A 24,960-nucleotide genomic window follows, 5' to 3' on the forward strand; every position below is an offset into this window, starting at 1 on the left:
AAAGTCAGTTAATCTTTGTATGAGAAGAAGAAGACAATCTTCTGTACTTTTAAATGTATGAATTTACAAGACTTTGAAAGTTAATCACTGACACAAAAAGAAAATACTCTCCCCACTTGTTTGTGATAGGCCAAGTTTAAAAACTCAGTAACTTTTGAAAAGATTTGAGTTTTGTAGGGTTTACAGTATTTTCTTTAAAAGACTCATATTTTCTATGGGGATTCATCTTCTTTACAGGGACAGCACTTTACAAATACCACAGAGTTTGTTTTCTGATATCACAAAGATTGTACAAATGTCTACCTGTAGTGAAGAAAATAGAAGCTTTAAAAGTCTTCTGCAAGTACACTTTCTAAAATATATTTCCATTTAACTAAAGGAAAGGGATCATGAACTGGCATCCTCTTGGCTAATAATTTTCTTACATTTCCAGTGATGACCAAACAGCCAAGCTGATCAATGATGAGTACATCAAGATGAGAAGGTGGCTGGCAGAACTTCTGCTGTAAGATCTGCAGGATGGGTTCCATCATTTTTGGGGTGTCCCTCAGTGCCACTGCAATGTGCCCTAGAGCACGAATTGTATGGTCAGGAATCAAATGAGCTTCCCTGTAAGGAAAACAAACAAAACCCACAAGGTGATAAATGTAACTGTCCAACAGTTACCAAAACCTCAGTTACATTTCATGTAAGTAACAAATCCTATCCTAACATCACTAATAACTTTAATATTATTAATACTTTAATACTACTATTTAATACTTCAATATAAGAGGATATACTTGCACAAATTTATTTTCAAAATAAAAAATAACCTCTCCCAGATCATTATTGAAGAAATCTACAATAACCCACGAACAAACTGTTTTAAAAACAACAGTGAAAAGAGGCAAAAATGATGGGCAAAATACTAAGTCAGACCAGCTACTACCATACCTCCACCATGAGACTTCTTGGTTGGTGAGTCTCTTAAAAACAGAGCAAAATGGCACAAGTGACAAGATGCATCTAGCCAAAAAAAGGACAGCTAAAGCTTAAAGAGAAAGCATCACTCAGCTGAGGACTCAAAACTGGCTATTATTCACCAAAGAACTGCTGATTCAATCAGCTAAAACTGAATCCATACCTCTCAGTACGGAAAGGGGGTCAGATCTGCAAAGGCTTGGCATGGAAAGACCTTGACCCCACACACAAGCCCATCAATCTCAGAGACATTTAATTCTAAAATAGTGCTGCCACTACTTATATCTTAGAATAAGTCTCAGATTCTCTGAGTGAAGGAAATTTGGTTCTATGATTGACTGACAACTTACTTATCATTCTCCTGAGAGATGTACAGACGGTTGGATAAACTGGCAAGAAAGGCCTCAACAATCACCGAATCTATAGTCAAACCAGCTTTCAAGCATCTGGAGTAACAATGGACAGAAAAAAACATAATGCATCAATAAAATGTATCACTTTTAACTACTGTAAATGCATGCCATTTATATATAAGGGAAGCAGGTTTATACTGGAGAGTAAGAACTGATTGCCAAGGAATGCTGCACAAATTTCAAAAAATGAGCCAAGTTTCTACTTCTGCTTCCTCCAGAAACAATAGTGATGAGAATATGCAATAAGGTAAATTCAGATTCCACTGCTTTGAAACTTTAATTCCTTGTCTCTAGTCACCAACTATGTCTTCCCTCTAGCTCTCTGTAGCTGTCTAAAGAGAAGGATAATCACTGCCCACACGTGTGACAATCCTTCTGTTACAGGAGACTCACTCATGTGATAACCTAAGCTGAAAACAAAAAAACCAAACTACTGAATACCTACAAAAACACCTACCTACTGAAAATGGTGACTAGCAGATGTGGGAAGCAAAACAATAAGACTACATTATTATTTTACATTTAGGACATAAACAGAACCAAGAGATGCCTGAAGGAAAATGAAGTCATGACCAAACAAGGCACAAAGACTTCACTGGCAGCACAGAGCAGAACCTTCTAAATGGGCACAGTACTTTTCTGCAAGGGAAATAGCACATGTCCAGCATGGTGCCAGGGAAATAGCACATGTCCAGCAAGGTGCCAGCCCCCCTCTTACCTGCAGATGTTGTCTATGGCAATGTCACGCAGCTGCTCGTACATGGATGGCTGACCTTTCCTGCCAGGCATTACATTTAGAGTGGATTCTGAATGCTCGTTGGTAACACTAATCTTGATGTCATTCCCACCTACTAAGAACACAGGAGTACAGAAATCAACACCACTTGATGAGCTATACAAGCCATTACAGTATTTGACTATTCCTATATTATTATTCCTAAATATATCCACTTACTACTTTACTGTTTTGCTCTAGCCTTACAATTCTGCTTTTGCACCAGCGATTCAAATTTTTCTTCTGGAAATCATACCTTGGTATTAAAATTTAAAAACAACAACAAAATCCTGCTGAATGCCAAGACAGTCACAGGGCTGGAGCAGAGGATGTGTATGGGCAGTGTGAAGAACGTGACCTAGTTCACTCTGGAGAAGCAGTAGCTTTGGACAGACCCAGTGGCTGCCTCCCAAACTGCAAAGTAGGCTACAGGGCAGACAGAAGCAGCCTTTGTAGGAGAATTAGACACAACAGCCTCAACTTGAAACAAGGGAGGTTCCAACTGGGTATGTGATTTCACTATGAGTTTAATTATGCACTGGCTCTGGCTGCAGAGCTCTACTCAAGACAGAAGCGCTCAGTGTCAGCAGAAGAGGCACAGCAGTTCTACTGCTTACCCCTAGATACACTTCTACCAGAATTTCATTTGCTTCCCTTCTCCCCACCTCCAAAAAAAAATTTCAAAATTGCACAATTCCATTTCCACCCATTTCCACCTACAGCTGCATCACCACAAAATACCAAAAAGTATGAAAAAGCCACACAAGTTGTAAATCAGTCACTCAGGAGCACAGGCTTATTTCCTTTACCTGTGTGATATTGGCTGTGATATTTGTAAAGCTTCACAAGCACTGGGGAAGGTATCACAAGAAAGTCTCTCAATGATGGATTGACAGAATGAACTACAACAGGGAACCTCTCACACAAACGACCCAAACCCTAAAAAGGAAAAAAAGAAACAAACAAAAAAAATAAGACAAAACCAACAAAACATAGTTTTAGAATAAAACAGCAATGTTTTTATTTCAGCTGCAAGCTTGCAACTTCAGCTCAATGCAAACAAACAGAAAACAAAATAAATCCTACATAGTTTTGAGATTCAACTTTTAGCAGAAGATTTAGACATTTTTAGCCTCTAACCAGTTTAGGTTATTCTAGGGTATGTCATATACCACTCAAGCCTTGCTGCTGTCTTCCTGGGTGCTTTCACAGGAGTTACATGACATTAACTGCACTCACCAAAAATAAAGTTACTGTACAAGCTCCAACATCTAGAGGAATCTGGTAACTTACAACTTATGTGGTAGAAAACACCACATTTGTAAGACTAGGTAAGTGCCCAATAAGCAGACAAAAATTAGAATAACCAAGGCTTAGTCTAAAACCTCAGTTAAAACATTGGGACTGGCAGGTCACTATTTGTGTAATGGACTAAGAAGCTAAATAGTTCAGAAATTAAATACTGGTTAAAAAACCCTCATGAATATTATTGTTCAAGAAGTAGTCAAGTTAAGAAAATTCTAAAAGCAGTTCCTAGTTTTCACACCTGACCTCTGAAATCCAAATGTAGAACACAATGATGGAAAGTAATAAAAATAGCAGATAAACTATTCTAGCAATCTGTAAAATTCCCCACACTCTCACTCACTGATACAGTGATTAACTACAGTAACTAATGACAAATGCTGTAATGACAGACCTGCAAACAGCAAATTAGCAGTGGCAAATGAGCAATTATGACTTTGCTTGAGGTTTTTGACTGCAGTTTCTCTGATAACTTGATGCACAGGTTCTCTGCATCTTAAATAAAAAAAAATCCAATACAAAAAGTTATTTTCAATTTGTTATTAGGCCACACACAACCCAATGCTTACTGGAATTTCTAAAATAATGGAGAGAATTTATAAGCTTAAAGCTTCTAGTATAAGATTCAGTGCTGCTTCTGCAAAAATAGTTTTAGAAACTTAGCACCTGCACCAAACAGCTCTGTGTCTGAAAGAATGACAATACTTAAAGCTGATTTTGAGCATACTTCATACTGAACAGAAATCAAATATTGCAATGTCCAAAATGAAAATATCCTTCACATATTCAGCAGATGTAAAATCTATACAACAAGAAAGAAAATAGAGAAAAAGTAAGAAAGAGTTTCCCAAAATAAATAGCTGCACGCAATTCAGCATCTATAGCATCCCCTAGAGATAATTAATAGAAGTTTCTGTTTCCATTTCTATAAAGAGATGTCTAATTACTCAGCCAACTAATCTGACAACCTTTTGACAGAAATTTTACTCTCATATTCTAAAAGTAAGAAGCATTCCACTGAAATTTAATATTTCCCTGAGCACCATCTACTCTGTAAGTATTTCTACAACTTAGAACACAACAAATGGACACTGTAGAGACCAAAGAACATTTTTTTTTACTTTGCTCATCTTTCACAGCCCACACCATGAGATCCACACAGGCAGCATTGGCCTGACAACGCAGTTTTAAAGGGCTCAGTTCATTGTGCAGTCGATCCACATCGTGGAGGATTTTCTGAAGTTCTGACTGGCTGCTGTTGAATTGCTCCAGCACAAAATCATGGACTTCCTTCACAAATGAGTTGGGAAGGTCTAAAGAAAAAAAAGGAGACAACATTATACTGGAAGGATTGAAGGCAGTGAATCAGGGTAACAGCATATATAAAAGTGGTTGTGACATTATAAATTATATTATTTAATCAGTTTTATGTCCTGTCTGAAAGATAAATATCATAACAAAGTCCACCAGTGAACAGACAATTCAAATGCTATCTATTAATCCTTTTAAAGCTGGTCCAAACATTTTTTTCCTACTTCCATAGCACCTTTTTAATATGGAAACATTTCAAAATACAAATTTAATATCATAAGTAGAGTCCCCAGGAAATGCAAACCCAATGTTCAAGCACTCAATACAAAGCATGATTGAGATCCTAAACATAATGAAAGATAAATAAAAAAAATACTATACCTTTCATATAGTATAGTGTGTCTCTCAGCATTTTAAACTGAGCAAGATAAAGTGGGTCACTGAAGGTTTTGTAATAGAGATCTGTACTAGAACCCATCTGAAAGAGAAAATCTTTCATTAGATTCAAAAGGAAGATCTTAGATTCAAAAGGAATTATCTTACATTATACAAATAAATATATCTCAGTCCACCTCCACAATGTAAACAAGTGTATAAAACAGGTACAAGAAGTAACTTCACAGCTTTTTCCCCTCTGCTTGTAACGTAACAAGAAGTACAGCCATTCAATGCATTAAACAAGATTCAGTCACTGATTGAAAGAGCACATCTGTTTCTCTAACAATGGGGCTAAAAACAAAAAAGAAAAATAAAGGCGGGGCTCAAAGCTCTGATTTTACTGAGATGGAAAAAAGAGAGGCTGAAGTTGTCTCCACTCAGGCCTACATTTTGAACATGGCAATGCTCAATGGGAGGCTGATAGCAAAGCAGAGTCATTTCTGCACACATTTCAGCACACACCCCTTTCAGCACAGCTTTATGCCCTGAGGAAATGAGGCAAACTCCATAAAATGTGGTGGAGGCTGTGACAGAACTGCACCCAGGGGAGAGGAGAACAAGAAACAAGTCCTTATTCTGAAACGAGGACTCACAGACCTAAAGAACCAAGTCTGCCACCTCTGAAAGTGCATGAGATGAAACACTGACAAACTCATAGAAAGGCACCTAAGACAGCAGCAGCGATTTCCAAGCCACAAACTGACAACAACCAACACATTTCATATATGTGAAGAAAAGACAATGTTACTGCAATATGCAAGAAAGACCTCAGTCTACAGTAACCCAGTTTGGGGCAATCAATGCTGTAATTTATTAGGACAACATAGCTAATGTAGGAAAATAACTATTTCCTCCTATGTTAGTGAAAAACATCAACCCCCATCACCATTTTCACATAGTCTAAGGCTAGATTTAAATCACTGAAAGAGCTGTTCAGAAAGGAAATTAGTATCATTTTGCAAAGAGAAAGCATACCTTATATTGGTAAAATACTGATTTTGTAAGTAATAAGGCAAAAAATGAAATATTAAAGTCATTAAAGAAGGAAGGTAAAACCATACCTCTGCAACTTCTGCTATAACTCCATCTAAGGTCTTCAGAAGAGAATCCTCAACAATCTGCTTTACCTATGGAGGAAAACAACCCAAGATGAAACAGGATGTTTCCTGTTAGTGACTCTAGATAGGAAAATATCATTTAATAATTCTGCTAATGCACAGAAAACACAAGTCACTTCACTACAAAGTCTCAGATAAAATTAAGGCTGCATCAAGAACTTTTGAGCCTCTCTGCTGTTTCAGAATAGCTGATGCCAGAAGCAGACAGGGCCTGCAGCTTCTGTCACTCGTGCAAATTGCCAGCAAACAAATCCTTTAGGAAGTCTCACTCTCTCAGCAAAACCCAATCTTTTATTTCAGCAGCATGCAGTATGCAGGTTACACCAGAACTAGTGGTCTGCAAGACTCAAGCAGGAAGCAGTTGACATAAACTTACTGAATTTTCCAAATTCTGCATGGCTTATATGAGAGCTTTTCAGGATCACTACTGAAGTGTGATATTAAATGATATAAAAACAAAATTACACAAAGCTTGAGAGACAAAGTTGGTTTACTTCCAATTCTAAATGTTTAAACTTAAACTGTGTCTATTTCTAGCAAATATCTAGAACACAGTGACACTGCAGTCTTCATAAGGAGCCATCACGTACCATGTTCAACAACTGTCGGAGCATTTCCAGTGGGATGTTAAACTCTTTATTGTTAATACCATTGAAGAGAGGAGAAACTGAAAAGCTGGAGCTGATTGTGGAGAAGTAATAATCAGGATCCAGTGCACTGCCATCAGGAAGATATGAACCTGATCAGAAAAAAATGGAAATACAAGTTTGAGAGAAAGGATATTAACTTTCTTTAATGGAAACATTTAGTCACTACAAAAGAGTTCTTTCTAACACAGTCTTTAACCTGCCAGAGGTTTCAGCTCATCTACTGGTAAATTAAGACAGAAAGCTATGATAGAATTATCATTAGAAATTCAGTATCACAACAGAGAATTCATTACAATAACTTGTGTCCAAGCCAGAGATACTTCTGACAAACCTTTCCAGACGACTGATGTGCATTTACCTGAAAACATCTGTAAATGTCCTTTAGATGAGAAGCACAGAGATGCAAAGAACAGGTTAAGTCAAAACAATCGTGCAAGGTTTTCCCCCTGTATTAGATTAAAATGAACACATGGCACAGTGTCCATCTTAGAAGAGGCACCAATTCACCACAGCAATTTGAAGAGAATCAAATTATTTTTTCAGATTCAAGTACTCTATTAAGCAAACAACTTGCTCAGCAAACTGCTCTTGGCTCTGTTTCCTATTGAGAAATTACATCTCATGCCTTACTGAAGTGCTCAGCTGGCTGTGCTAGAGTAATGTTCTCATGATTAACAGGCTTTCAAGCAAGACTATTTATTGACAACAACAAAAAAAGTCCTCAGTTCTTTTTTTTTCAAAACCAAGGTCACTATTCATCTTCTTTAGAAGGCATGGCTGTATCAACAGAAGTAATACAAGGATTGACTGTAGCTGAAATATTTGATAGAAGTTAGTACTGAAAATAAAATCCTGACTGGAATAATCATAACTCTACCAGAGAGACAACTAAAATAATTTAAAAAATATTTACAGAGTTGTCCACTATTCACCTATAAATTTAAGATTATTTCTGTTCTACTACAGGAGTATCTCTCTAACCTGCAGCCTTTGGGTTTTATCTATTTTTTCAATTCAAACCATGAAGACCACAACATTGAAGAAAAATACATTGGTTCAACACAATAGACAGATAAACAGGTCTGTTCCTACCTGGCAATTTAAGAACTACCCTCCAATCCCATTATATGACTGAGGAAAAGATGTCTCTAGAAATAGCAATGTGAAGGAAAAAGAAAAGCAATGTGGAAGAAATTAATTTAAGCCAGGGCTTGAGAGAGGAGAATGACCCAGAAACAGAGAAAGCCCAAACTGTTAAAAACCTGAAAGGGCCAGACAAAACCAGAGACACCAAAACAGCTCAGATGCAGAGCTAGTCCTCCACATGATTCATGAAGAAGAGTTTATTTTTAAGCCCTGCGTCAACTTAGAACTCACAGATGGAGCTCTACTGCAACTCAGTATTAAGAGTTTGTGTGTTAATTCCTGAAACTTTCTCAGGTTTTGGTCTTCTATGATACAGTAACTAATGCACATTACTGAACACTCCACTGCACTGTCTCCTTTAGTATTTCTTGCTTCAGCAAATTACTGGGTCTTCCACAATGACTCACATCACACTCACTCCAAATGAAGCAGTTGTTTTGGATTTATATAATGTGCCACAAGTCTCAAAATTCCAGACCTCAGTTCAACAATGTTGTTGTCTACTGAAGCACAATATTAACTCTTGTTCCTCAAAGTTACTCAGCCTAATCTCCTGAAATCCTTTTGGCCTAGTTGAATTAAGCTCTTCAGTACTAGGCACTGCCTATCAGGAAGAGAATCACGAAACAAGTGAAAAATAACTGAGCCTAGAAATTACTAGTGTTAATAATTACTTGCTACTGTCCTTAAACCAGAGTTTTGTAAAAAATCCAGCATGTGCCATGAATTCCTATAATAACTCTAAAAGGCAGGGAAAGGGATCAAAAGTTTTTTTGTTTTAAATTTTCTATAAATAGCAACAAAACCCCAAATCACAGACTGTTCCTTAAGGTAATCTACCTTCAAAGTAATGAATTGCAGCAGGTCCTCCAGGAGAGCTGGGAGGGGGAAGCCCACGTTCAGGACTAACCTGAAACATTGCACAGAAGCCGTATTTTAGAAAATATTTATAAAACATTTAAAAACCTGTCAAGGAGTAGATTGCACACTTTAAAATGAAACACAGCTTCAAGCAAAACTAACAGGAACTACATATTGTTTGGTCTAACAGCACTATTCAGCCAAAAATGGGAAGTTAAAATATGCCAGTTCAGTGCTTTTGACTAAAGCGGAGATCAGAATGGTAACTCCTCCACAGTATGAAACTATGCCAGTAACAATCTGTAGTTTCAAACCACCATCTGAATCCAGTCTTCCCCTAAGACAATGAACATCCACAGCCTCTGGTGAAACCATGAAGAGATCCTGTATCCTCTTGTGAAAACTTCAGCCATTAAGTTCATTAAAATCAGCCATCCTGATTTTACAGCTACACATTACAATGCCTTTTCATGATAATAACACAAGGAATGGGATTTGCCAAATGCTCCATATAAAGACTTACTAGTACAGTTGCTACTTTAACTGTCACTGCTTGTTCTGTGATTCAGAAACTACAAAACTATTTTGAAACTCAGTTGTGGAACCAAAATAAAAATATTTGTATTTGGTCAAACAATGTGTTAAGAGACTCTCTGCATATCCAGGCTTAAGTCTTAACTCCACTGAGATCAAGAAATCATCTCAGTGCTGACTGACACAGAGGAGGGCATACAAACCTGTGTGATGCTGGATACACTGCTAGTCTTTCTCTTCAGAGTTCCTTCCTGGCAAACAGTGAGCAGAGAACTGGGAAGAATTGATCTGAAATCATTAAAGGATCGCCTGCGAATTCCTTCGAGCTCTTCTGGAACTCTCAGGGAATGTGGGGGAATTTTAGGAAAAAGCTTTGAAAGGAGAGCCTCCTCTGAATTGCTGTATCGACCAAAGGCTCGAGAAATTCCAATCAGGCAGGGCACTGCATACTTGCATAAATATTCTGGAAAAGAAAAACACATGTAACAGCACATTAACACTAACTTAGAACTTCCTCTTCACAGTTTTGCTACCACTTCACTTCACAATTAAAGCATCACAAATTACTACAGTTCTGCTTCTGTATTTTCTAGTCAGCAACAAACAATAGAGAAGTGCTACAGGAAGCTGAAAGACAAATTCACTTTTCAGGATTGATCCTGATAACCAGCAAACACAAGAGAATTTCTGAGGAGAGGAGTTACAAATACAGTAACCATTTTATCACTACCTTTATCGTGCATTTGTGGTGTCTGGCACATTCCCAACAGGAACTGCATTACTTGTAGGACTGCATCCAAAATCTAAAGTCATCAAGACAGACAAAAAAATCCTTTGGTAAAGAGATATCATTATCTTACACCAGATCATTATAACAAATGAAACTTGTAAATATTAATGTAAGCACTTCTGTGAAATTTCTTAATACTGTGTGACTTAAAGATTACATTGCCCTCCATAAGGTTACAGAGCTTCTCTTGTAAAGTCTGCAGTGAGCTGATAAAACAGCAGCACTCCCAACCTCAGCATCAAAACTGGAATTTTAAAACCAGGTTCAGCAACTGACACCCAAAAGTAACTGCAGACCTATGAATATCCTCTAAGTACTTGACTATCAAGACAAGCAAATTAATGCATCAGCACACATACTAAAGCAATCAGCCCCTTGCTGACAGGGAGCAGCTGTGCTCTTCTCCAGACATTTGTCAGGATTGCAGCATTGGAGAACTGAGTAACACAACAGCACAAACTTAAACTCCACCTGCTCTCGGAGAGAGGAATCCCTGTAAGCCACGTCAGACAACAGTGTCACTAAGCAGAAGCTGAAGTTTTCTGCCACTGGAAGCAAACCTGCGAAGTAATGGAGAGAAAATCAGGCACTTAAACCTTGTTTGACAAAAGCAACATGCAAAGAGCAAAGTGTAATAAAGCAAGAAGACACAAGTGACTCCCATGTCATAAAGTTCTAAGACAGACTGTAGACAAAAATAGTATTACATAGAAAATTTAGAAATACTCTAACCATCATAATTTTAGCATAAATGTTTAAAGAAAATTCAGAATTAAAAATCTTCCCAGGCCTAATTAGAATTCACCTAATTAGAAATAAACCTTAATTATATAATACTGTATAAAAGTATTCATACATTAAGGGAGCAAAAAATGAAGTGGTTTAAACAACAACTAAGCATCAAAGCTAAAAGTAGAGCATACAAATCTCATGTTCCACTCTCCTACCCTAGCTACTACACAATCTTCTCCAGTTTAGTAACAAAACATATTGAACACAGAACTATTTGGAAAGTGCAATTCATCTAAAAGCAGCCAGGCAGGAAAACAGGGATCTATTCAACTTCCTTTGGCTTCTAAAGAAAATCAATGTTAAAGGCTGTCAAGCCAGGAGCTAAGTAAGAACACAGCAGGACTTCTCCCCTCCCCGTGAACCGTGTCCCAAACAACCTTTGCTATTTCTATTTCCTGGCTAGCGTTCCATGACAAAGATCAAAAAATCCAAATATCACCTCTGCCTTTCCGTGCATTGCTTTCTTCTATCCACTGGACTTTGGGAAGGCCCTTCAGGAGCCGCAGAAGGTAAGGAACCAAAGTATCCTTGTGCTAAAGAAGAAAATATTTTATTTAAAATGGAGGAGAAAAGCTGAACCATATAATCTTAAGATATTTTAGAGATATGGTAAAATTGCATTAGCTCACACAGAACTTGCTTCTAATGATTACTCCACAGGCTTCTTGACTATTGCAAAACTTATTTCAAAACAAGCAAATGAAAGTAACCCAATTCAGTGCCTTAAATCCAAGTCTTTCACTTGAGGCAACTGATCATTCCCTGTAAAAGCTGGAGAAGAAAGTTCCAGAGCAGTAGCTAACCCCAAACATTTTATTATTTGACAGCAAGCTATCAAAATAATTTTAAGACAGCTAGAAATTCAGAGCGCCAGTGCCAATTCAGTACACGTGATGCATCCCATGGCCTTACGCAAGTCACTTAACACATCTATGTAACACTTCAGCTCCCTCACCTGCAAATCAAAGCACAGCACAGCTGCCTTATAAAAAACCCAAACAAACACAAAAAAAACCAATCAAAAAACCAAGATCAATAATACCCATGCAAGCTGTGCATGCAATATGAAAGAATTCAAGGTGAGGTCTAATAGCATTGGACCTGGGACTCTGTCCATGCTTCCTTTCCTCTACACAGAACAATTCCAGTCCCAGCAGTCAAAGGGAAGAGAACCAGCTTGTGCTGGCTCTGCTGGCAGACACAGAAGGGATGTTTGTGTACAATGCAGCCTGTGTGCCCTGTCTGTCTGTTTATCCTGGCATGAAAGGGCCCATTGCAAACCTGGCCTTCAGGAGTGCACTGGAGCATCCCTGTCAGTCAGGAGCATGGGGGGAAGAACATGCAGTGACAAATCTGGTTTGAGTAAAGCCCCCTGAATACTCTTTCCCTTCTCTGCTTAAGCCATGACCAGAAAACACAGCAGCAATTTGGCTGTGGCAGTGCCATGGCTACTACCTATCGCACTTACCAGTATTCCCCTGCTCTCTTGACTGCATCCATCCCTTATCTCTGGCCTTTTTAATTACTTTTATGAAGAACAAATACCAACTTCTCATTCACTGAACAACAAAACTTGAATTAATCCAAGATCTTTGAAGGTAAATAGGTAGCCTAAGTGAGAAAAATACCTGAAGGTCAGATTCAATAAGGAAGATTCCTAAAGCAATAACAGCATCCCTACGACGTTCATCCAACTGGAAAATCCCGTGGAAATCCACTGGACACATACAGAGCAGCTTTTGTACCTGAAAAACAGCAGAAGGAAAGAGATTGAAAAACAAATTGGAGCTTGTCTGACACACACAGTAGTCTCTCCATCTTCTGGAATACATCTGGCCACATTACCCTCATTCCATCATCAATCTTAGTGAGAACATTCAAGGGCAAGGAAGAGTAATGACAGAAACCAGAAAAAGACAGAAAAAACTCAAGTGGATGTCGAACATTTTTTCTACGACATGGGTCAATTTAAAGGTTTTCTTCAACACTTGATCAAAGTGCTGAAGTATGGTAAAGCCTTTGCTCCATTATTTCACTCTTAAATGTGCAGGAAATTTGCAGCAGGCACTTTCATTATATGACTCAATTCCTGTAAACAAAAAAAATAGGTGAATGTAACTTCAGTTACAGCTGCACCAATGGCTTTCTACATATACAGCACTAAACAATTAACTGTTACCAACTGCTCAAATCCTTTCAACACAACAGATTAAGTTTTCAGAACAATTACTATCTCACTACTTACCTATTACTTCTCTCCATACTTAATACATGTTTAAAGAATACATCAAACCTCCCAAATACTTTGTCCTTCTATGGAATTGTTAATAAATGGGAAAATGCAACAAGCATGTTGCCTTTTTATAAATTTCCTTTATGTTAGTAAATACTATCTAAAAACAGCCCTCATAATAAATAACTGTTTGACTTACCAATGTTTGAATGTCAAGTTACTTCCTGTTTAGATAACTCTCTTAACATCCCACCTTGAAATTTCTAAAGCAAGACACAACCTCTCTAGAGGATTAGAAGAACTGACTGGATGCTCAGTGCAATTCAAGATTCTGGTCCTTCAGCTGCCAAACCTCCTAATTACAAGACCTGTAGTACAACACAGATAATCCACTTGCTCAACATAAAATGCAGTAGAAGAAATATGGACTTTGGAAAATGACTGCTGATATGTGTGTTCCACGTCAGGTTACATTTGCGATAATTTAAGTAAGCAACTTTAGCTAGATACAAACTGTTACTATCATTGAACTGCTGTATTCTGTCAAACTGCAAAAAAAAATTAAAATCCCTGGATATTTATGAACCAACAAGCAGGGCGTAAAAAAAATTATGCACCGTTGGCTGTCACACCAACGGTACATTTCGAGAATAAGAAATAAGAAAAGAAGGCTGCAACAGCTGGCCCAAAACAAGCCCTATAGTTTTCATCAGCAGAGAGAGGTGATTTTTTTCAGCTATTTAGTCACGATTATTGCCTGATGCAATTCGGACATGCTGTCACTTCGTGGCCAGTCCGGGCGCAGCAGACTGTGCATCCCTGCTGCGGGCAGCAGCACACGCACCTGCCCGGGAGCGGGACAGCCCCGCGGGGCACTGCCCGGACACGGATCCCCGCGTTCTCCCTTCAGCACGGCTTTATCTCACCACATTTCACCCGGCACTGATTGCGTCGCCTGGATTTAACCAGATACGTGGAAGAAAGCAGTCAGCCCTAATTAGGTTGAGACTAATTACTCCCACACGACCATATTCTACAGACTTGGGGGACATGCAGCAAGATCCAGTTCCTCGACCCGAGGGTGCGCTGCTGACCAGAATTTTTGGGTCAAGCTGGCCCACACGAGCATCCCTGAGGCCCAGCTGCCCCGGACGCAGGGACGGGCGAAGCTGAGGTGACAGAACCCTCTCAGAGCCCACAGACAGCCCCGCCCAGGGAGAGCCGCGTCCTCTGGGGCATCTCCCGGTCCGCGGGCACGCTCGCTGCCCCTAACCCGCTTCCCAGGCGTGGCACTGCCCAGGGGTCGGCCGGACACCCCGACACGGCACAAAGAGCGCACAGAAGGGGCCACGAGCGGCGCTGACCGGGCTGCTCGCGAGTCCCGCGCACACAGGGGCCACCCCTGCCGCGGCACGGCCCCCCCGCCACACGCGGCTGCCACGCGTGACAACCCCGCAGTCTGCACACACGCAGCGCCCCACACGCAGCCCCACGCGTGTCGGCCGCCCCCCACAAACGCCCTTACCTTCTCCAGGGGCGCCGGGTTCTGCACCGCTAGCGACCGCGCCAGTGACAGCACCGTGTTGAAGTAAAAGCCGCGCGCGGTGGCCGCGCTGCTCCCGCGGCCCGCAGAGCCCGCGGAGGGAGCCGCGGCGGTCCCGGCCGTGGCGGCCGCCGTCCCGGCCGCCGCCGCCGTGGCCGCCGTGGCCGCAGCCGCCGCTGCCGCCGCCACCGCCGCGGCCGCCATGTTGTGAGGGAACGGCGCCGGGCAGCCCGTCCCGCCCCCGCCCGCGAGATCAGCGCCTCCCGCGGGAGCACGGAGCACCAATCGCGCCACAAAGATGGCAGCGCCCAGTGCGGCTTCACTTCCGCCCGGTGACCCGTCTTCGCTGCGCAGCCGTCCCTTCACATCTTCCCCCCCTGCCGCAGTGGTCCCGCCCGGCAGCCGCCTATCCACCAGCGGCGCTGCGGTGCGCCCACCCCGCCTCGCAGGGGAGAAGGCTGTCGGTGGCTGCTCACGGCGCTTCCGCCCGGCGCTCGGTGCCGTGGGTGGAAGCAGCGGAGCGGCCGCGGCCCGAGGCGGGGGCTAGGGCGGTTGTGTGAGGGGGGAGGCCTCCTCACGGACGTTCTCGCGGTCGGCGGTGCCATGTCGGCGCTTCCGAGGAGCTACAACCCGTTCGCGGAGGACGAGGAGGAGGATGTGGCGCCGGCGGCTCCCGGCGGGGCGGACGGCACGGACCGGCAGCGGTACCTGCAGCAGGAGGTGCTGCGCCGCTCCGCCGCCACCGCCGACAGCACCACCCGCTCCCTGTCGCTTCTCTACGAGTCCGAGCGCATCGGCGTGGCCGCCTCCGAGGTGGGTGAGGGCCGGGAGCGGAGCCTTCGTCCCTGGGCCACTGGGGAGGAGCGGCCGCAGGCCCCGAGCGCTCCCCCTTCGCTCACACCTCCGCGAGCAAGTCTTGTGCTCCCTGTTCCCCCGGACAGTCTCCTGAAAAGTCCCTCTTTACTCGATGTTTTCCAGACAGTCTGTCTCTGTGGTTTCTGGGTGGTGGCGTTTGGGTTTTAAGGGAAAAATCCCAGTTATAGCCTATGTGTCTGAATAGTACTGAGGCTGGGACTCGGCCGTGTTTTCAGCCGATTTCATCAGTTCTTACTAATTTTTAGCTGACTAAAAAGTTTTTAGCAGTGGTTAGATGAAGGGCCTTCCCTCTTAGTTGTTTGTGATGTGCTTCGGTTCACCCTGATTAATCATTTCCTTCATTCCTTAGGCTCTGTTTCAGCACTTTGTGCTCGGGCTCATAAAGGTCTTGTCCATTGTGTCACCAGCTATAATGGGATGTTCCTTGGGTGATGTAGCCTAAATTAACCCCAGGCCATCCCCTAGCTGCAGCCAGTCCTTATGCTCAGAAGGTTCTCAGTGGGACTTCTGTGAACTTCCAGACTTGTGATTTGTTTGTCCAGGAAATCACAAGTGAGGAATCAAGAATTCAGGCTTGATGCAGAGCCTGTGGTAAAGCTTGAAGACTGTGTGTTTGTGCTTTATTGAGAGGGGGAAAAACATATTCAACTAAAATTTCCCAGAGTTTAACAAGAACGTGAACACAAGTTCTTTGTTTGGCACTGGTGGTAGCTGCAGGCAACTTTCCTGCCAGCATTAATCTTTGGATTACTCTGGAACAGTGGTTGTGCTGCTGAATTAGAAAATAATGTACTTCTATATATAAAAATTCTTAAATCCTGCACTGCTAAAATTAACTAAAATATTCCTGAAGTTTGAAGAAATTCTGTTTGTGTTTATTTCTTTTGGTTATTCTACTTGTAAATTATCAGAAACCTCCCAAGGTGCCACTCATAACTAGAAATTATCCTGCTTGCTCATTCCCCTGCCATAAACCTGTGCATTTCCACCACATCACCCATCTGGTGGTCAGCCATAGAGGCAAATGTCAGCTTGACAAAAGGCTAGTACAGGAAACTCCTGGATGTTTTTTGTGGTAGGTGCCACAAACCCAACAAGTCTCAGGGATGAGGATTTTACAGCTTGTTAATGCAGTGGCTGACAAGCAACTATTGATTGAAATGCCCTGGAGGAAGGGGAGCAAGGGAAAAAGCTGTTTGCCCTCAGAAATAATCTGCACAGGTGAAGGAATGCTGTTAATTTTTCTTTAGAGTGTCACCTGTAGTGTTAATTATTTGATGGCTCAGTTTATTCTGGCTTTATGATCTGCTTTTCTCTGTCAATACCTGTTAGGAGCTCATCCGTCAGGGAGAGGCTCTGAAGCGCACCGAGCAGATGGTGGATAAAATGGACCAGGACTTGAAAACGAGTCAGAGGCACATAAACAGCATCAAGAGTGTTTGGGGGGGCTTGGTAAACTACTTCAAAGCCAAACCTCCAGAGAGCAAGCCAGAGCAGAATGGAGCCTCTGAATATTATGCTAACAGCAGGTAAATAACATAAACTTTTTATTTAGGACTTGTCTCCCACAGCATCTCTGAAATGTCACCAGAAAATCAGAAAGTAAAACATCTGTTGGTTCTCTCAAACTCTTGTAAACTCCTGAGATGGTCTAGCTACCTTTTTTCTTAAATGCTGAATTTTAATTAATTTAATTAATTAATTTCATTCAAACAATGCTTTCTTTAATTTTTTTTTCTTTTTTAAACTAGGTTAAAAGAAGCAATGATGTCTAGTAAAGAACAAGAGTCAAAATACCAGGAAAGCCATCCAAATTTAAGGAAGCTAGATGATTCAGGTTTGTTAACTTTATCTTACACTGAATGCCTGTCATCCATATGGGGCAAACTTCCAGAGTGATGAAGACAGAGACCCTTCAGCCTGCCCAACATCTACAGATTGGTATCCCAGATGCTTCATGTTTGAATTCTAGGGAATTGTTTCCATTAAATTCTCATATCCATTGGGAAGATGTTATACCAAGTAAAGACTGAAAGCACCCAGTGGTTCTGTTTGCATAGAGAATGCACAGTGTGTAGACAGGGTTTCCCTCAGTTTGCCAAAATGTTACATGTTCAGAGGTTCTCCTTTTAACCATTGTTTGTCATAGTTTTTAGATACTGTCCTTGTTATTTCAAACGTGGATTCTAGCCCTTCATACTGAAGTAATTTCTTGATTCTCAGAAGGTGGTGTATGGAGTTTGGCCTCATTCCTCCTTCTCTCAATCTGATAACTTCTGTGAGGGCTTTTTCGTACTAAATGACTGTTTCTTTATAAAGTGAGCCTCGGTTATTTAACACAGTAAGAGTGGGAAAGCAGCAGGATATCGATGATGTTGTATGAGAGTTGTATGAGGCTTTCGGGGGCTTGGATCCCATCGCACTCCGTGTAGTGCCGAGCTCTGTCCAGCAGAGGGCAGAGCGGCTCCGGCAGCCCGTGCTGCGGCCGCTCGCTGCGGGTCCCGGTGACCGTCCCAGCCCTTTGGCCCCCTGGATGTGCGCTGCGGGCTCCGTTTGCTTTTCTCTCCCAACTCCCTACTAGAACTACAATTAACAGCCCAAAAGAGGATAATTGTAGCTTAAGTGTTCATCTTGAGAGCTGGCTTGTAGGCGATGGTCTTGGACTACTGATACTCTGGTTACGTGATTACCTGGCAGCTGTGTTCAAGCTAATTTTTAACAGCCTTGCTAAAACTTCAAAACCTCTTCTCACATACTTTTTCATTATATAATATTCTTTACTCTATACAGACAATGATTTCAACAAAGCAGATTTAGTTTCTTCAGTGCAAAGAGATGCCTATCCAAAGAACCAACAACTGCGAGCTTACCATCAGAAAATTGATACCAACTTAGGTGAGTGAAAAAACTGAAGCTGTTTGATGTTACACAGTTGTGAAATTTTGATTCCTAAACCAGATAAAATTATTATGTGATATATTTCCAACACTTTTTTTTAGTTAACATGCAAAATTTGATAATTTTAAAAATAACTTGCTGGTATTTGCATTTCAAAACTATCTACGTGGTCCATCAGTTTAGACCCAAATAATTTAAAGCAGTGCACAGCTTTTGGAATACATATTTTGCAAAATATTCAATTTGTGGAATTTCTGCATTTCTTTTATTACTTCTCAGAACCATTAAGCTGAGTTTGCCTTCCTTTGTTCTGTTGCATATAGACGAAGTGCCTGTTTGCGTACGTGTGTCACTTTGTAGCTGACCTAGAAAGAAGAGATTGGGAAAAAACCAGAAAGGAATAAATCAAAGAGAAATAGTCAGTCATAAGAGCTAGTGGAAGCCCATTTGTTCTGTTCAAAAGGTGTGGAAAACTTACTAACCTCAAGAAGCATTTATACCAATCAATCATGCAATGAAATTGTCACCTTTTGGTCAACTAGAAAATCTAGAAATGGGAGTTTCTCATCTATGATAAATATCTGCTTACATCTTCAGCTCACTGGTATCATCTGTGCATGAAGCAAAACAACTGAGGTAGTAAGCACACTGTATGCTGAGCAGAGAAAATGTACCAAATTTTCTATGAGGTACATTTTTTAAAAAAAGGTAAAAACTACATTACAGGGTATGTAATTTGATAAAGATCCAATTTCGTGTTAAGCATTTGCTTAACAGCAAATGTAAAATGTAAAAAAGGAGGAAGTGACCATTTCTGCTAGTAACAGTACAACAATGAACATACCAGTGCTTCCTCTATTTCAGAGGAACACTCAGACTTGAGGAATTGTACCTAACATTTTCTAACCCAGGGTTTTGGAGAAGAAGGGATCCTGAGTGTCCATTTAGATAATGTGTGTTACAGCACTTTGATTCTTATGATCCTTCTCTATCCTGACAGATGAGATGTCTTCTGGGCTGAGTCGCCTGAAAAGCCTTGCTCTTGGCCTGCAGACAGAAATAGAAGAGCAGGATGATATGTTGGATCGGCTCACAAAGAAAGTAGAGACACTGGATGTCAACATTAAAAACACTGATAGGAAAGTCCGACAACTTTAAAGGATTTTTAGAATTTCTTTTGCCTGGTATTGGTTCATCCTGAATGCCTCATCTCAACCAATCTCTTAAAAAAAATCTTGGGCAGTATCTGTTTATCTTTTTTTTTTCTGCTGTGTTACTGGTTTTGTTGTCATTAAAATTATGTAGTCTTAAGTCAGCACAATACTTTAGATTTCCTCTTGGTCTACATGGGAAAAGTGCACGTGGAGTAAAATCTCTCAGCATTGGGTCAGGATGCCCCACTCAGTTGTGTAACTGCGTCATGTGCATGGAGGAATTCGCACTCCACAAAGCTCCAGTGTCCTTGGCCTGGGAGCTCTGATGAGAAAAGGAACTGCATTTTTGCCTCTGTTTTGGGGAGGGGGCAGGGGGAACATAATGTGATGCTTTGTTCAGAACAAATGTTGCTAATTCTGTTTACCTACAGATACGTTAAATTCAGAAAAAAATGCTGATTTCCAGCTGTAAAAATATTTTTAAGTGACTGTTCTCCAGCATTTCTGGGGCTTAAGGAATGAACTGTTCTGTGGAAGTTGTAAAATACCAAGGGTGTCTTGTATTAATGTAATATCCTGTGTTGTGTTCCCTTTCCTAAGATGACTTTGCCCAAATGGTGCATCCACAAATTGTGGTTTTTATGTTTAGGTAGCTAAATACACTTGCCTTTACAGTCTTGTCAGTAAAGATCTCTAAGGGTATCTTATGGTCTGAAAGAAATGTTCCTTGACAGTGACCCAAAAAGTTTGGGTAACAAAATCAGGACTTAAATGTATGTGCTCTTAAAGATTCTTTTGCAGAAATGGTCACCATCTGTTTTTAATTTTCTGCTTTTTCTCAGCTTATTCATTTAGGTGGTTATTTGAAAAAACAGCTTCCATTTTAGAAATGGAGAGTTGGTCTGATAGTGCACAAGCAGATTACAGAAGATTGTTCTTTAGCATTTATTTCAGATGTGATTACAGATGGAGTGCTTTGCTAAGTAATGTGACTGTTAAGAAACTCCACTATGGTTCACATGGATCTGCATTGGCTTAACAGGTATAAAAAATTCCTGCAAATAAAGAAAAGCCCAAGATCATTTCTGAGTCTTCCAGATAGAATTTGGGTCTTTCACTTTGTTTTGTTCTTTTGTAAGGATCACTGTAGAACAAAATAATCACAATTCTGCTCCAGCCTGACACAAGACATTCAGAACTTGCTGTCTGTCTTGAAAACAAGCAAGGTCCTCCTGTTTGGAGAGGCAAAGGGGCCTTTGGCAGTATTGGAGCATCACAAGTGACAGTGTGTGCCTAGGAAGAGATTGTTACTTATTTTGAACTAATGCCACATTGCCTTATGGATTAAAGGTGTTCTGAGCTATCAAGCTTGTCCCCTTCACGGATGTCACATTCACACTCCTCTTGTTCCTTTTTCAAGGGATTTGTTACCTTGAGCTCACTTGCCACAAGGTGGATCCAAATTGTTAAGGAGATAAGAGAAACTGAGCCTTTCTTATTTTACTGTGTCCCCAGAAAGTTCACTTGTAGAAAAATAAATCACTAAAAAAGCTACACTTATTGGACATAGTATTATGGAAAAAACAGTATTTCTGGGATACTGGCAGGGTTGAGTTGTGAATTAGATTTAAGGTGAGCCTCTTTTTCCTTTGTTACTGGTGGCATTGATTTCAGTCCCCCCCCAAAAAAAATCTCTTTTGGAGGGACATAAAACTTCAAGAGCAATTGAGAACCTTTAATTGCTTTTTAATTTTCAGTTTATATCATCTATGCACATTAAGAATTATAAATAACCTATTAATATATAATTATACTATTTGGGTTTATGCCATGATTAATTATTTCACTGTTAGAATATTTATTAATTATATGATTTGATATCTCAAGACAGTTGATGCATTTATTTAGTAAATTATAGAGTTTATGTGAAGGAAGATCAAAATTTTGATTGTACCTTTAGTTTAGTTTCTTACTTGTTTTAATAACACTCCTTTTAGTGTGAAATCTGCCTACAACAGTCACAACTCAGTGTTTACTAAACTAAGACTGATAACAAGGATGGACTCTGAGACTTTCTTGACTAAGTTATGGCAAATGGAGGAAAAACATCACTGGAGGATCTGGTTGTGTTATGTGAAGTAATCTGGAGCTTGAATCCAAGCAAAAATCTTTGATTTAAGGGTGAAGTGTGCTGCCATTCTGATGCCATTCCAGTTTTAGTCTAAATTATTTCAAAAATTAACTCAAGTTTTTGAGCAAATGTTTAGTTGTATTGGCCTTATGAAATATTCAGTGCATCCTGGATATCTTTGATGCCTTTAAAAACACAACAAGGGAATGGGAATAAAAAATAAATCCCTATTTCAGCTTTGGGAATAAAAAATAAATTTCTATTTGTGCTTTGAGAATGCCCTAATCCAAGCAGAGTAAAAACCCAGGATCTCAGCCATGTGGAATCTATACAGATGTCTAACTCCTCATGTCTTCTAACAATCCCATTCAATGCCTCAGTAATGTATGCCTGCCTTTGCCTAGGTTTTCTTGCTCTATTTATTATTTTTGTTTGGTTTTAATGGCCTTGTTTTAAAGGATCATTTACCACACTGGGTTTCTTTTGCAGGGGGAAAAAGATGGTGCATGGCTATAAAAGAATTTCTGATACAAACTGAATTGCTTGTCTCTGCTTTCATACTGATTTTTGGTGATAACAAACTTAAGTCTAACTGACATGAGGAGACACCACTATTTTATAATAGTGATGTTTTTTATCTCTTGGACTAACTTTCTATCCTAGAGGAAAAGGAAATTTAAAGGAAAATAACCACATGATTTTTGCTTTTCCAGGAAATGCCATTTTGAATGTATAATGAAGGATTTACTTCAGTAGCTTTTCTTACTGTTTCCTGAGATGGAGTTTTATTTCTTCTTGGATACTGTTGAAAAACTTTAACTGTGTAGTGTCCAGGACTTTCAGAAGAAATTTAATTTGCACTTGTGCTAATTTTTGATAAAATAAATGTTGTTGCCTGTATATTCATGTTGGTATATAAGCTGGTGTTCTTGCAGCAAAATAGCTCTGGTTAATTTTATTGGCTTGGGTAGAAGTTTAATAATGTCAGAAGAAGGTGGCCAAAAAAAAAACATTTTAAGTGTTCTCTATAAAAGGCAATTTGCCAGTTTCTCAAGAAGTTTGCTAATCAATTTTGAAGAGATCTTAAACACTGGGAAGTAGCATATAGCCTTCATAACACAGACATAAAATTCTACAAGCAACAAGGAAAAAGAATGGAAATCACCAGTATCTGATAACTACATTCCTAGATGTATTTGATTTTTAATTTTCCTGAGCATTGAATTAAATATTGTAACAAATTATATGTAGCTGAATTTTAGTCTGTACTATACATATTTCTTTGCTGTGCTGAGCTATATTTGCCCTACTGAAATTGTTGGGACATGGTGATGTCAGGGGTTCTTTTAATGTGTGAAATTCACCTGAAATATTTTGCTGCCTAGTGTTTTTGTGATGTTGTTTGTTAAGTGTTGAAACAAAATACCTTCTGCCTTCTGAACAAACATTTTTGTAGGCATTTGTAACATCACATGGAGGATATGTGTTAATTTTTACTTTGAAATACTTAGGACTTAATTTCAAATCACAGGTAGTGATTATTTCTATCTATGACTTTTTTAAACAGACCTTTAATTCTGTGCCACCGAGGTATAACATTTTTTGTATAAGTCAAATTGCGTTCTTTCATTTAAAAATGTAGTTCAGCAGTTTAAGAGATTGAATGGAATGAGTGTTGAATGGTAAGACAGTCAATAAAAGGTGCTTATTGTTAATGAAGAGTTGTTGCACTTATTTCTCAATTTTTTTTTTATTACAACTTCCTTGATATTTTTCCCCCATAATATCTGTTAAAATGCAGAAACTATCATGTTTGTTTCAGCATGGACATGCAGCTGGTGGATTTTGTTTTCTTAGAATAAAAGAGAGTATGACATTTCTGTGTTTTTCTTGAGTAGATTCTCTTAGATGCTGAGAGAGGAATATAAACCATTACTACGTGTAAACCATTATTTTTGCAAAAGAATTTATTTATGATGATAAAATAATTCGAGATGTTGCTTAAAAAGTAACTTTTCCACAGTTTGGTATTTGGTATTACCAGGAATATAAATAACTGGATGTGTGCATGAACAGGGGACAGGTGAAATAGGAGTATGGCAAAAAAAGATACAAACCTTTTTGACCCTCACCACAACACCTTTTTGAAAACCTTCTTGTGGTATTTGAGTGGTCACAAATTTGGTGATAGTAGAAAACTTGTGAATGTCTTGACCTTCAGGTAGGTTCTTGTATGTAAAGGGAGGAACTTGGCTTCTGATTATTATTTTTTTTAATAGAAATTAATTTTTTTTAATTCTATAAAGAGTGATTAAGAAGTGCTATTTATTACAAAAGCTCTGAAAAAGGAAAAATTTGAGAAAGACTGATGGATTTTTTAAAAAATTCAGATAACTTTGATTTGCTGCCTTTTTACTGAGAGTTCTTCAACAAATGGGAATTGAGAGCACTACCATCTCTGCACTTAATTGTTGCATATAGAAAAATCAAAATAGTGCAAAGAGCACAGTAGGAGATGATAGAGAATGGAGCAGCACAGTGGATTCTGGATCTCTGCTAGGAATATTAATAGTTTGCTTGCTCTGCTAGCATGAGAATCAGTTTCAGAGTCTTAAGGGTATTTTTCACATAGCTGTTTGTTTATGGCTGGTCAGGCATTTCAACCCTTAGTGTTTTCTCAAGAATTTTCCTTTTTATGCGCATACCTCCTCTTAATGCTCACTTGTTTTAATCTGAAGAATATCCTCCCATACCAGTACTATTTTCAGAAGTCCATATGAGTTGTAGTCGTGCTTATCTATCCAATCTTTCATTGCTGACTTTGGAAAGTTATTTTTCTTAGCCATACCCCTCAGCAATTTCCCATGCCATCCAAACAATACATTCATTACTGAAACTTGCGTGATTTAATAATTTCCTGGCACAATAATTCCAAAACATGTGGGAGGAAAAATGGAGAAAGATTTTTCCATCTCCAGGTATTTATTTTACTGCATGAATCCTTGCTCCTGACCCTTTTGAATGGCTTT

At 39.8% G+C, this 24,960-nt stretch overlaps 2 protein-coding genes across 3 annotated transcripts in view; one reads left to right on the top strand and one right to left on the bottom strand.

Annotated features, from left to right (window-relative positions):
• PI4KA (phosphatidylinositol 4-kinase alpha) overlaps nucleotides 1–15,086 on the bottom strand; it is a 53,853-nt gene extending 38,767 nt beyond the window's left edge. Inside the window, exons 1-16 of one of the 2 annotated variants that reach the window (XM_015643749.1) lie at nucleotides 14,855–15,086; nucleotides 12,725–12,841; nucleotides 11,536–11,629; nucleotides 10,776–10,864; nucleotides 10,245–10,317; nucleotides 9,718–9,977; nucleotides 8,960–9,029; nucleotides 6,914–7,062; nucleotides 6,267–6,332; nucleotides 5,149–5,245; nucleotides 4,578–4,769; nucleotides 3,851–3,951; nucleotides 2,961–3,090; nucleotides 2,095–2,224; nucleotides 1,314–1,409; nucleotides 426–609 (exon numbers count right to left, since the gene is read on the bottom strand). In XM_015643749.1, coding sequence (XP_015499235.1) covers nucleotides 426–609; nucleotides 1,314–1,409; nucleotides 2,095–2,224; nucleotides 2,961–3,090; nucleotides 3,851–3,951; nucleotides 4,578–4,769; nucleotides 5,149–5,245; nucleotides 6,267–6,332; nucleotides 6,914–7,062; nucleotides 8,960–9,029; nucleotides 9,718–9,977; nucleotides 10,245–10,317; nucleotides 10,776–10,864; nucleotides 11,536–11,629; nucleotides 12,725–12,841; nucleotides 14,855–15,076 — 2,070 coding nt within the window. In that variant the 5' untranslated portion in view covers nucleotides 15,077–15,086. Of the gene's footprint in view, nucleotides 1–425; nucleotides 610–1,313; nucleotides 1,410–2,094; nucleotides 2,228–2,960; nucleotides 3,091–3,850; nucleotides 3,952–4,577; nucleotides 4,770–5,148; nucleotides 5,246–6,266; nucleotides 6,333–6,913; nucleotides 7,063–8,959; nucleotides 9,030–9,717; nucleotides 9,978–10,244; nucleotides 10,318–10,775; nucleotides 10,865–11,535; nucleotides 11,630–12,724; nucleotides 12,842–14,854 lie in introns of both variants that reach the window. The other variant, XM_015643748.1, reaches the window with a different exon arrangement.
• A 135-nt stretch (nucleotides 15,087–15,221) lies between these two features.
• On the top strand, nucleotides 15,222–23,650 carry SNAP29 (synaptosome associated protein 29). Its single transcript, XM_015643757.3, has 5 exons — nucleotides 15,222–15,685; nucleotides 17,081–17,277; nucleotides 17,500–17,585; nucleotides 18,539–18,643; nucleotides 19,647–23,650. The coding sequence occupies exons 1-5, from the start codon at nucleotides 15,476–15,478 to the stop codon at nucleotides 19,802–19,804; spliced, it is 756 nt and encodes a 251-aa protein (XP_015499243.1). The 5' UTR covers nucleotides 15,222–15,475; the 3' UTR covers nucleotides 19,805–23,650.
• The last annotated feature ends 1,310 nt before the right edge of the window (nucleotides 23,651–24,960 follow it).

Source organism: Parus major, chromosome 15, assembly GCF_001522545.3.
Source record: "Parus major isolate Abel chromosome 15, Parus_major1.1, whole genome shotgun sequence".
In the NCBI taxonomy this organism is placed as follows: Eukaryota; Metazoa; Chordata; class Aves; order Passeriformes; family Paridae; genus Parus; species Parus major.

What these genes read in the sequence shown, in the direction of transcription:
- SNAP29 (XM_015643757.3), top strand. Translation starts at nt 15,476, where the DNA reads ATGTCGGCGCTTCCGAGGAGCTACAACCCGTTCGCGGAGGACGAGGAG. An exon ending in AAGGAAGCTAGATGATTCAG is followed by an intron (nt 17,586 to 18,538) that starts GTTTGTTAACTT and finishes TACTCTATACAG; the next exon opens with ACAATGATTTCAACAAAGCA. An exon ending in GAAAATTGATACCAACTTAG is followed by an intron (nt 18,644 to 19,646) that starts GTGAGTGAAAAA and finishes CTATCCTGACAG; the next exon opens with ATGAGATGTCTTCTGGGCTG.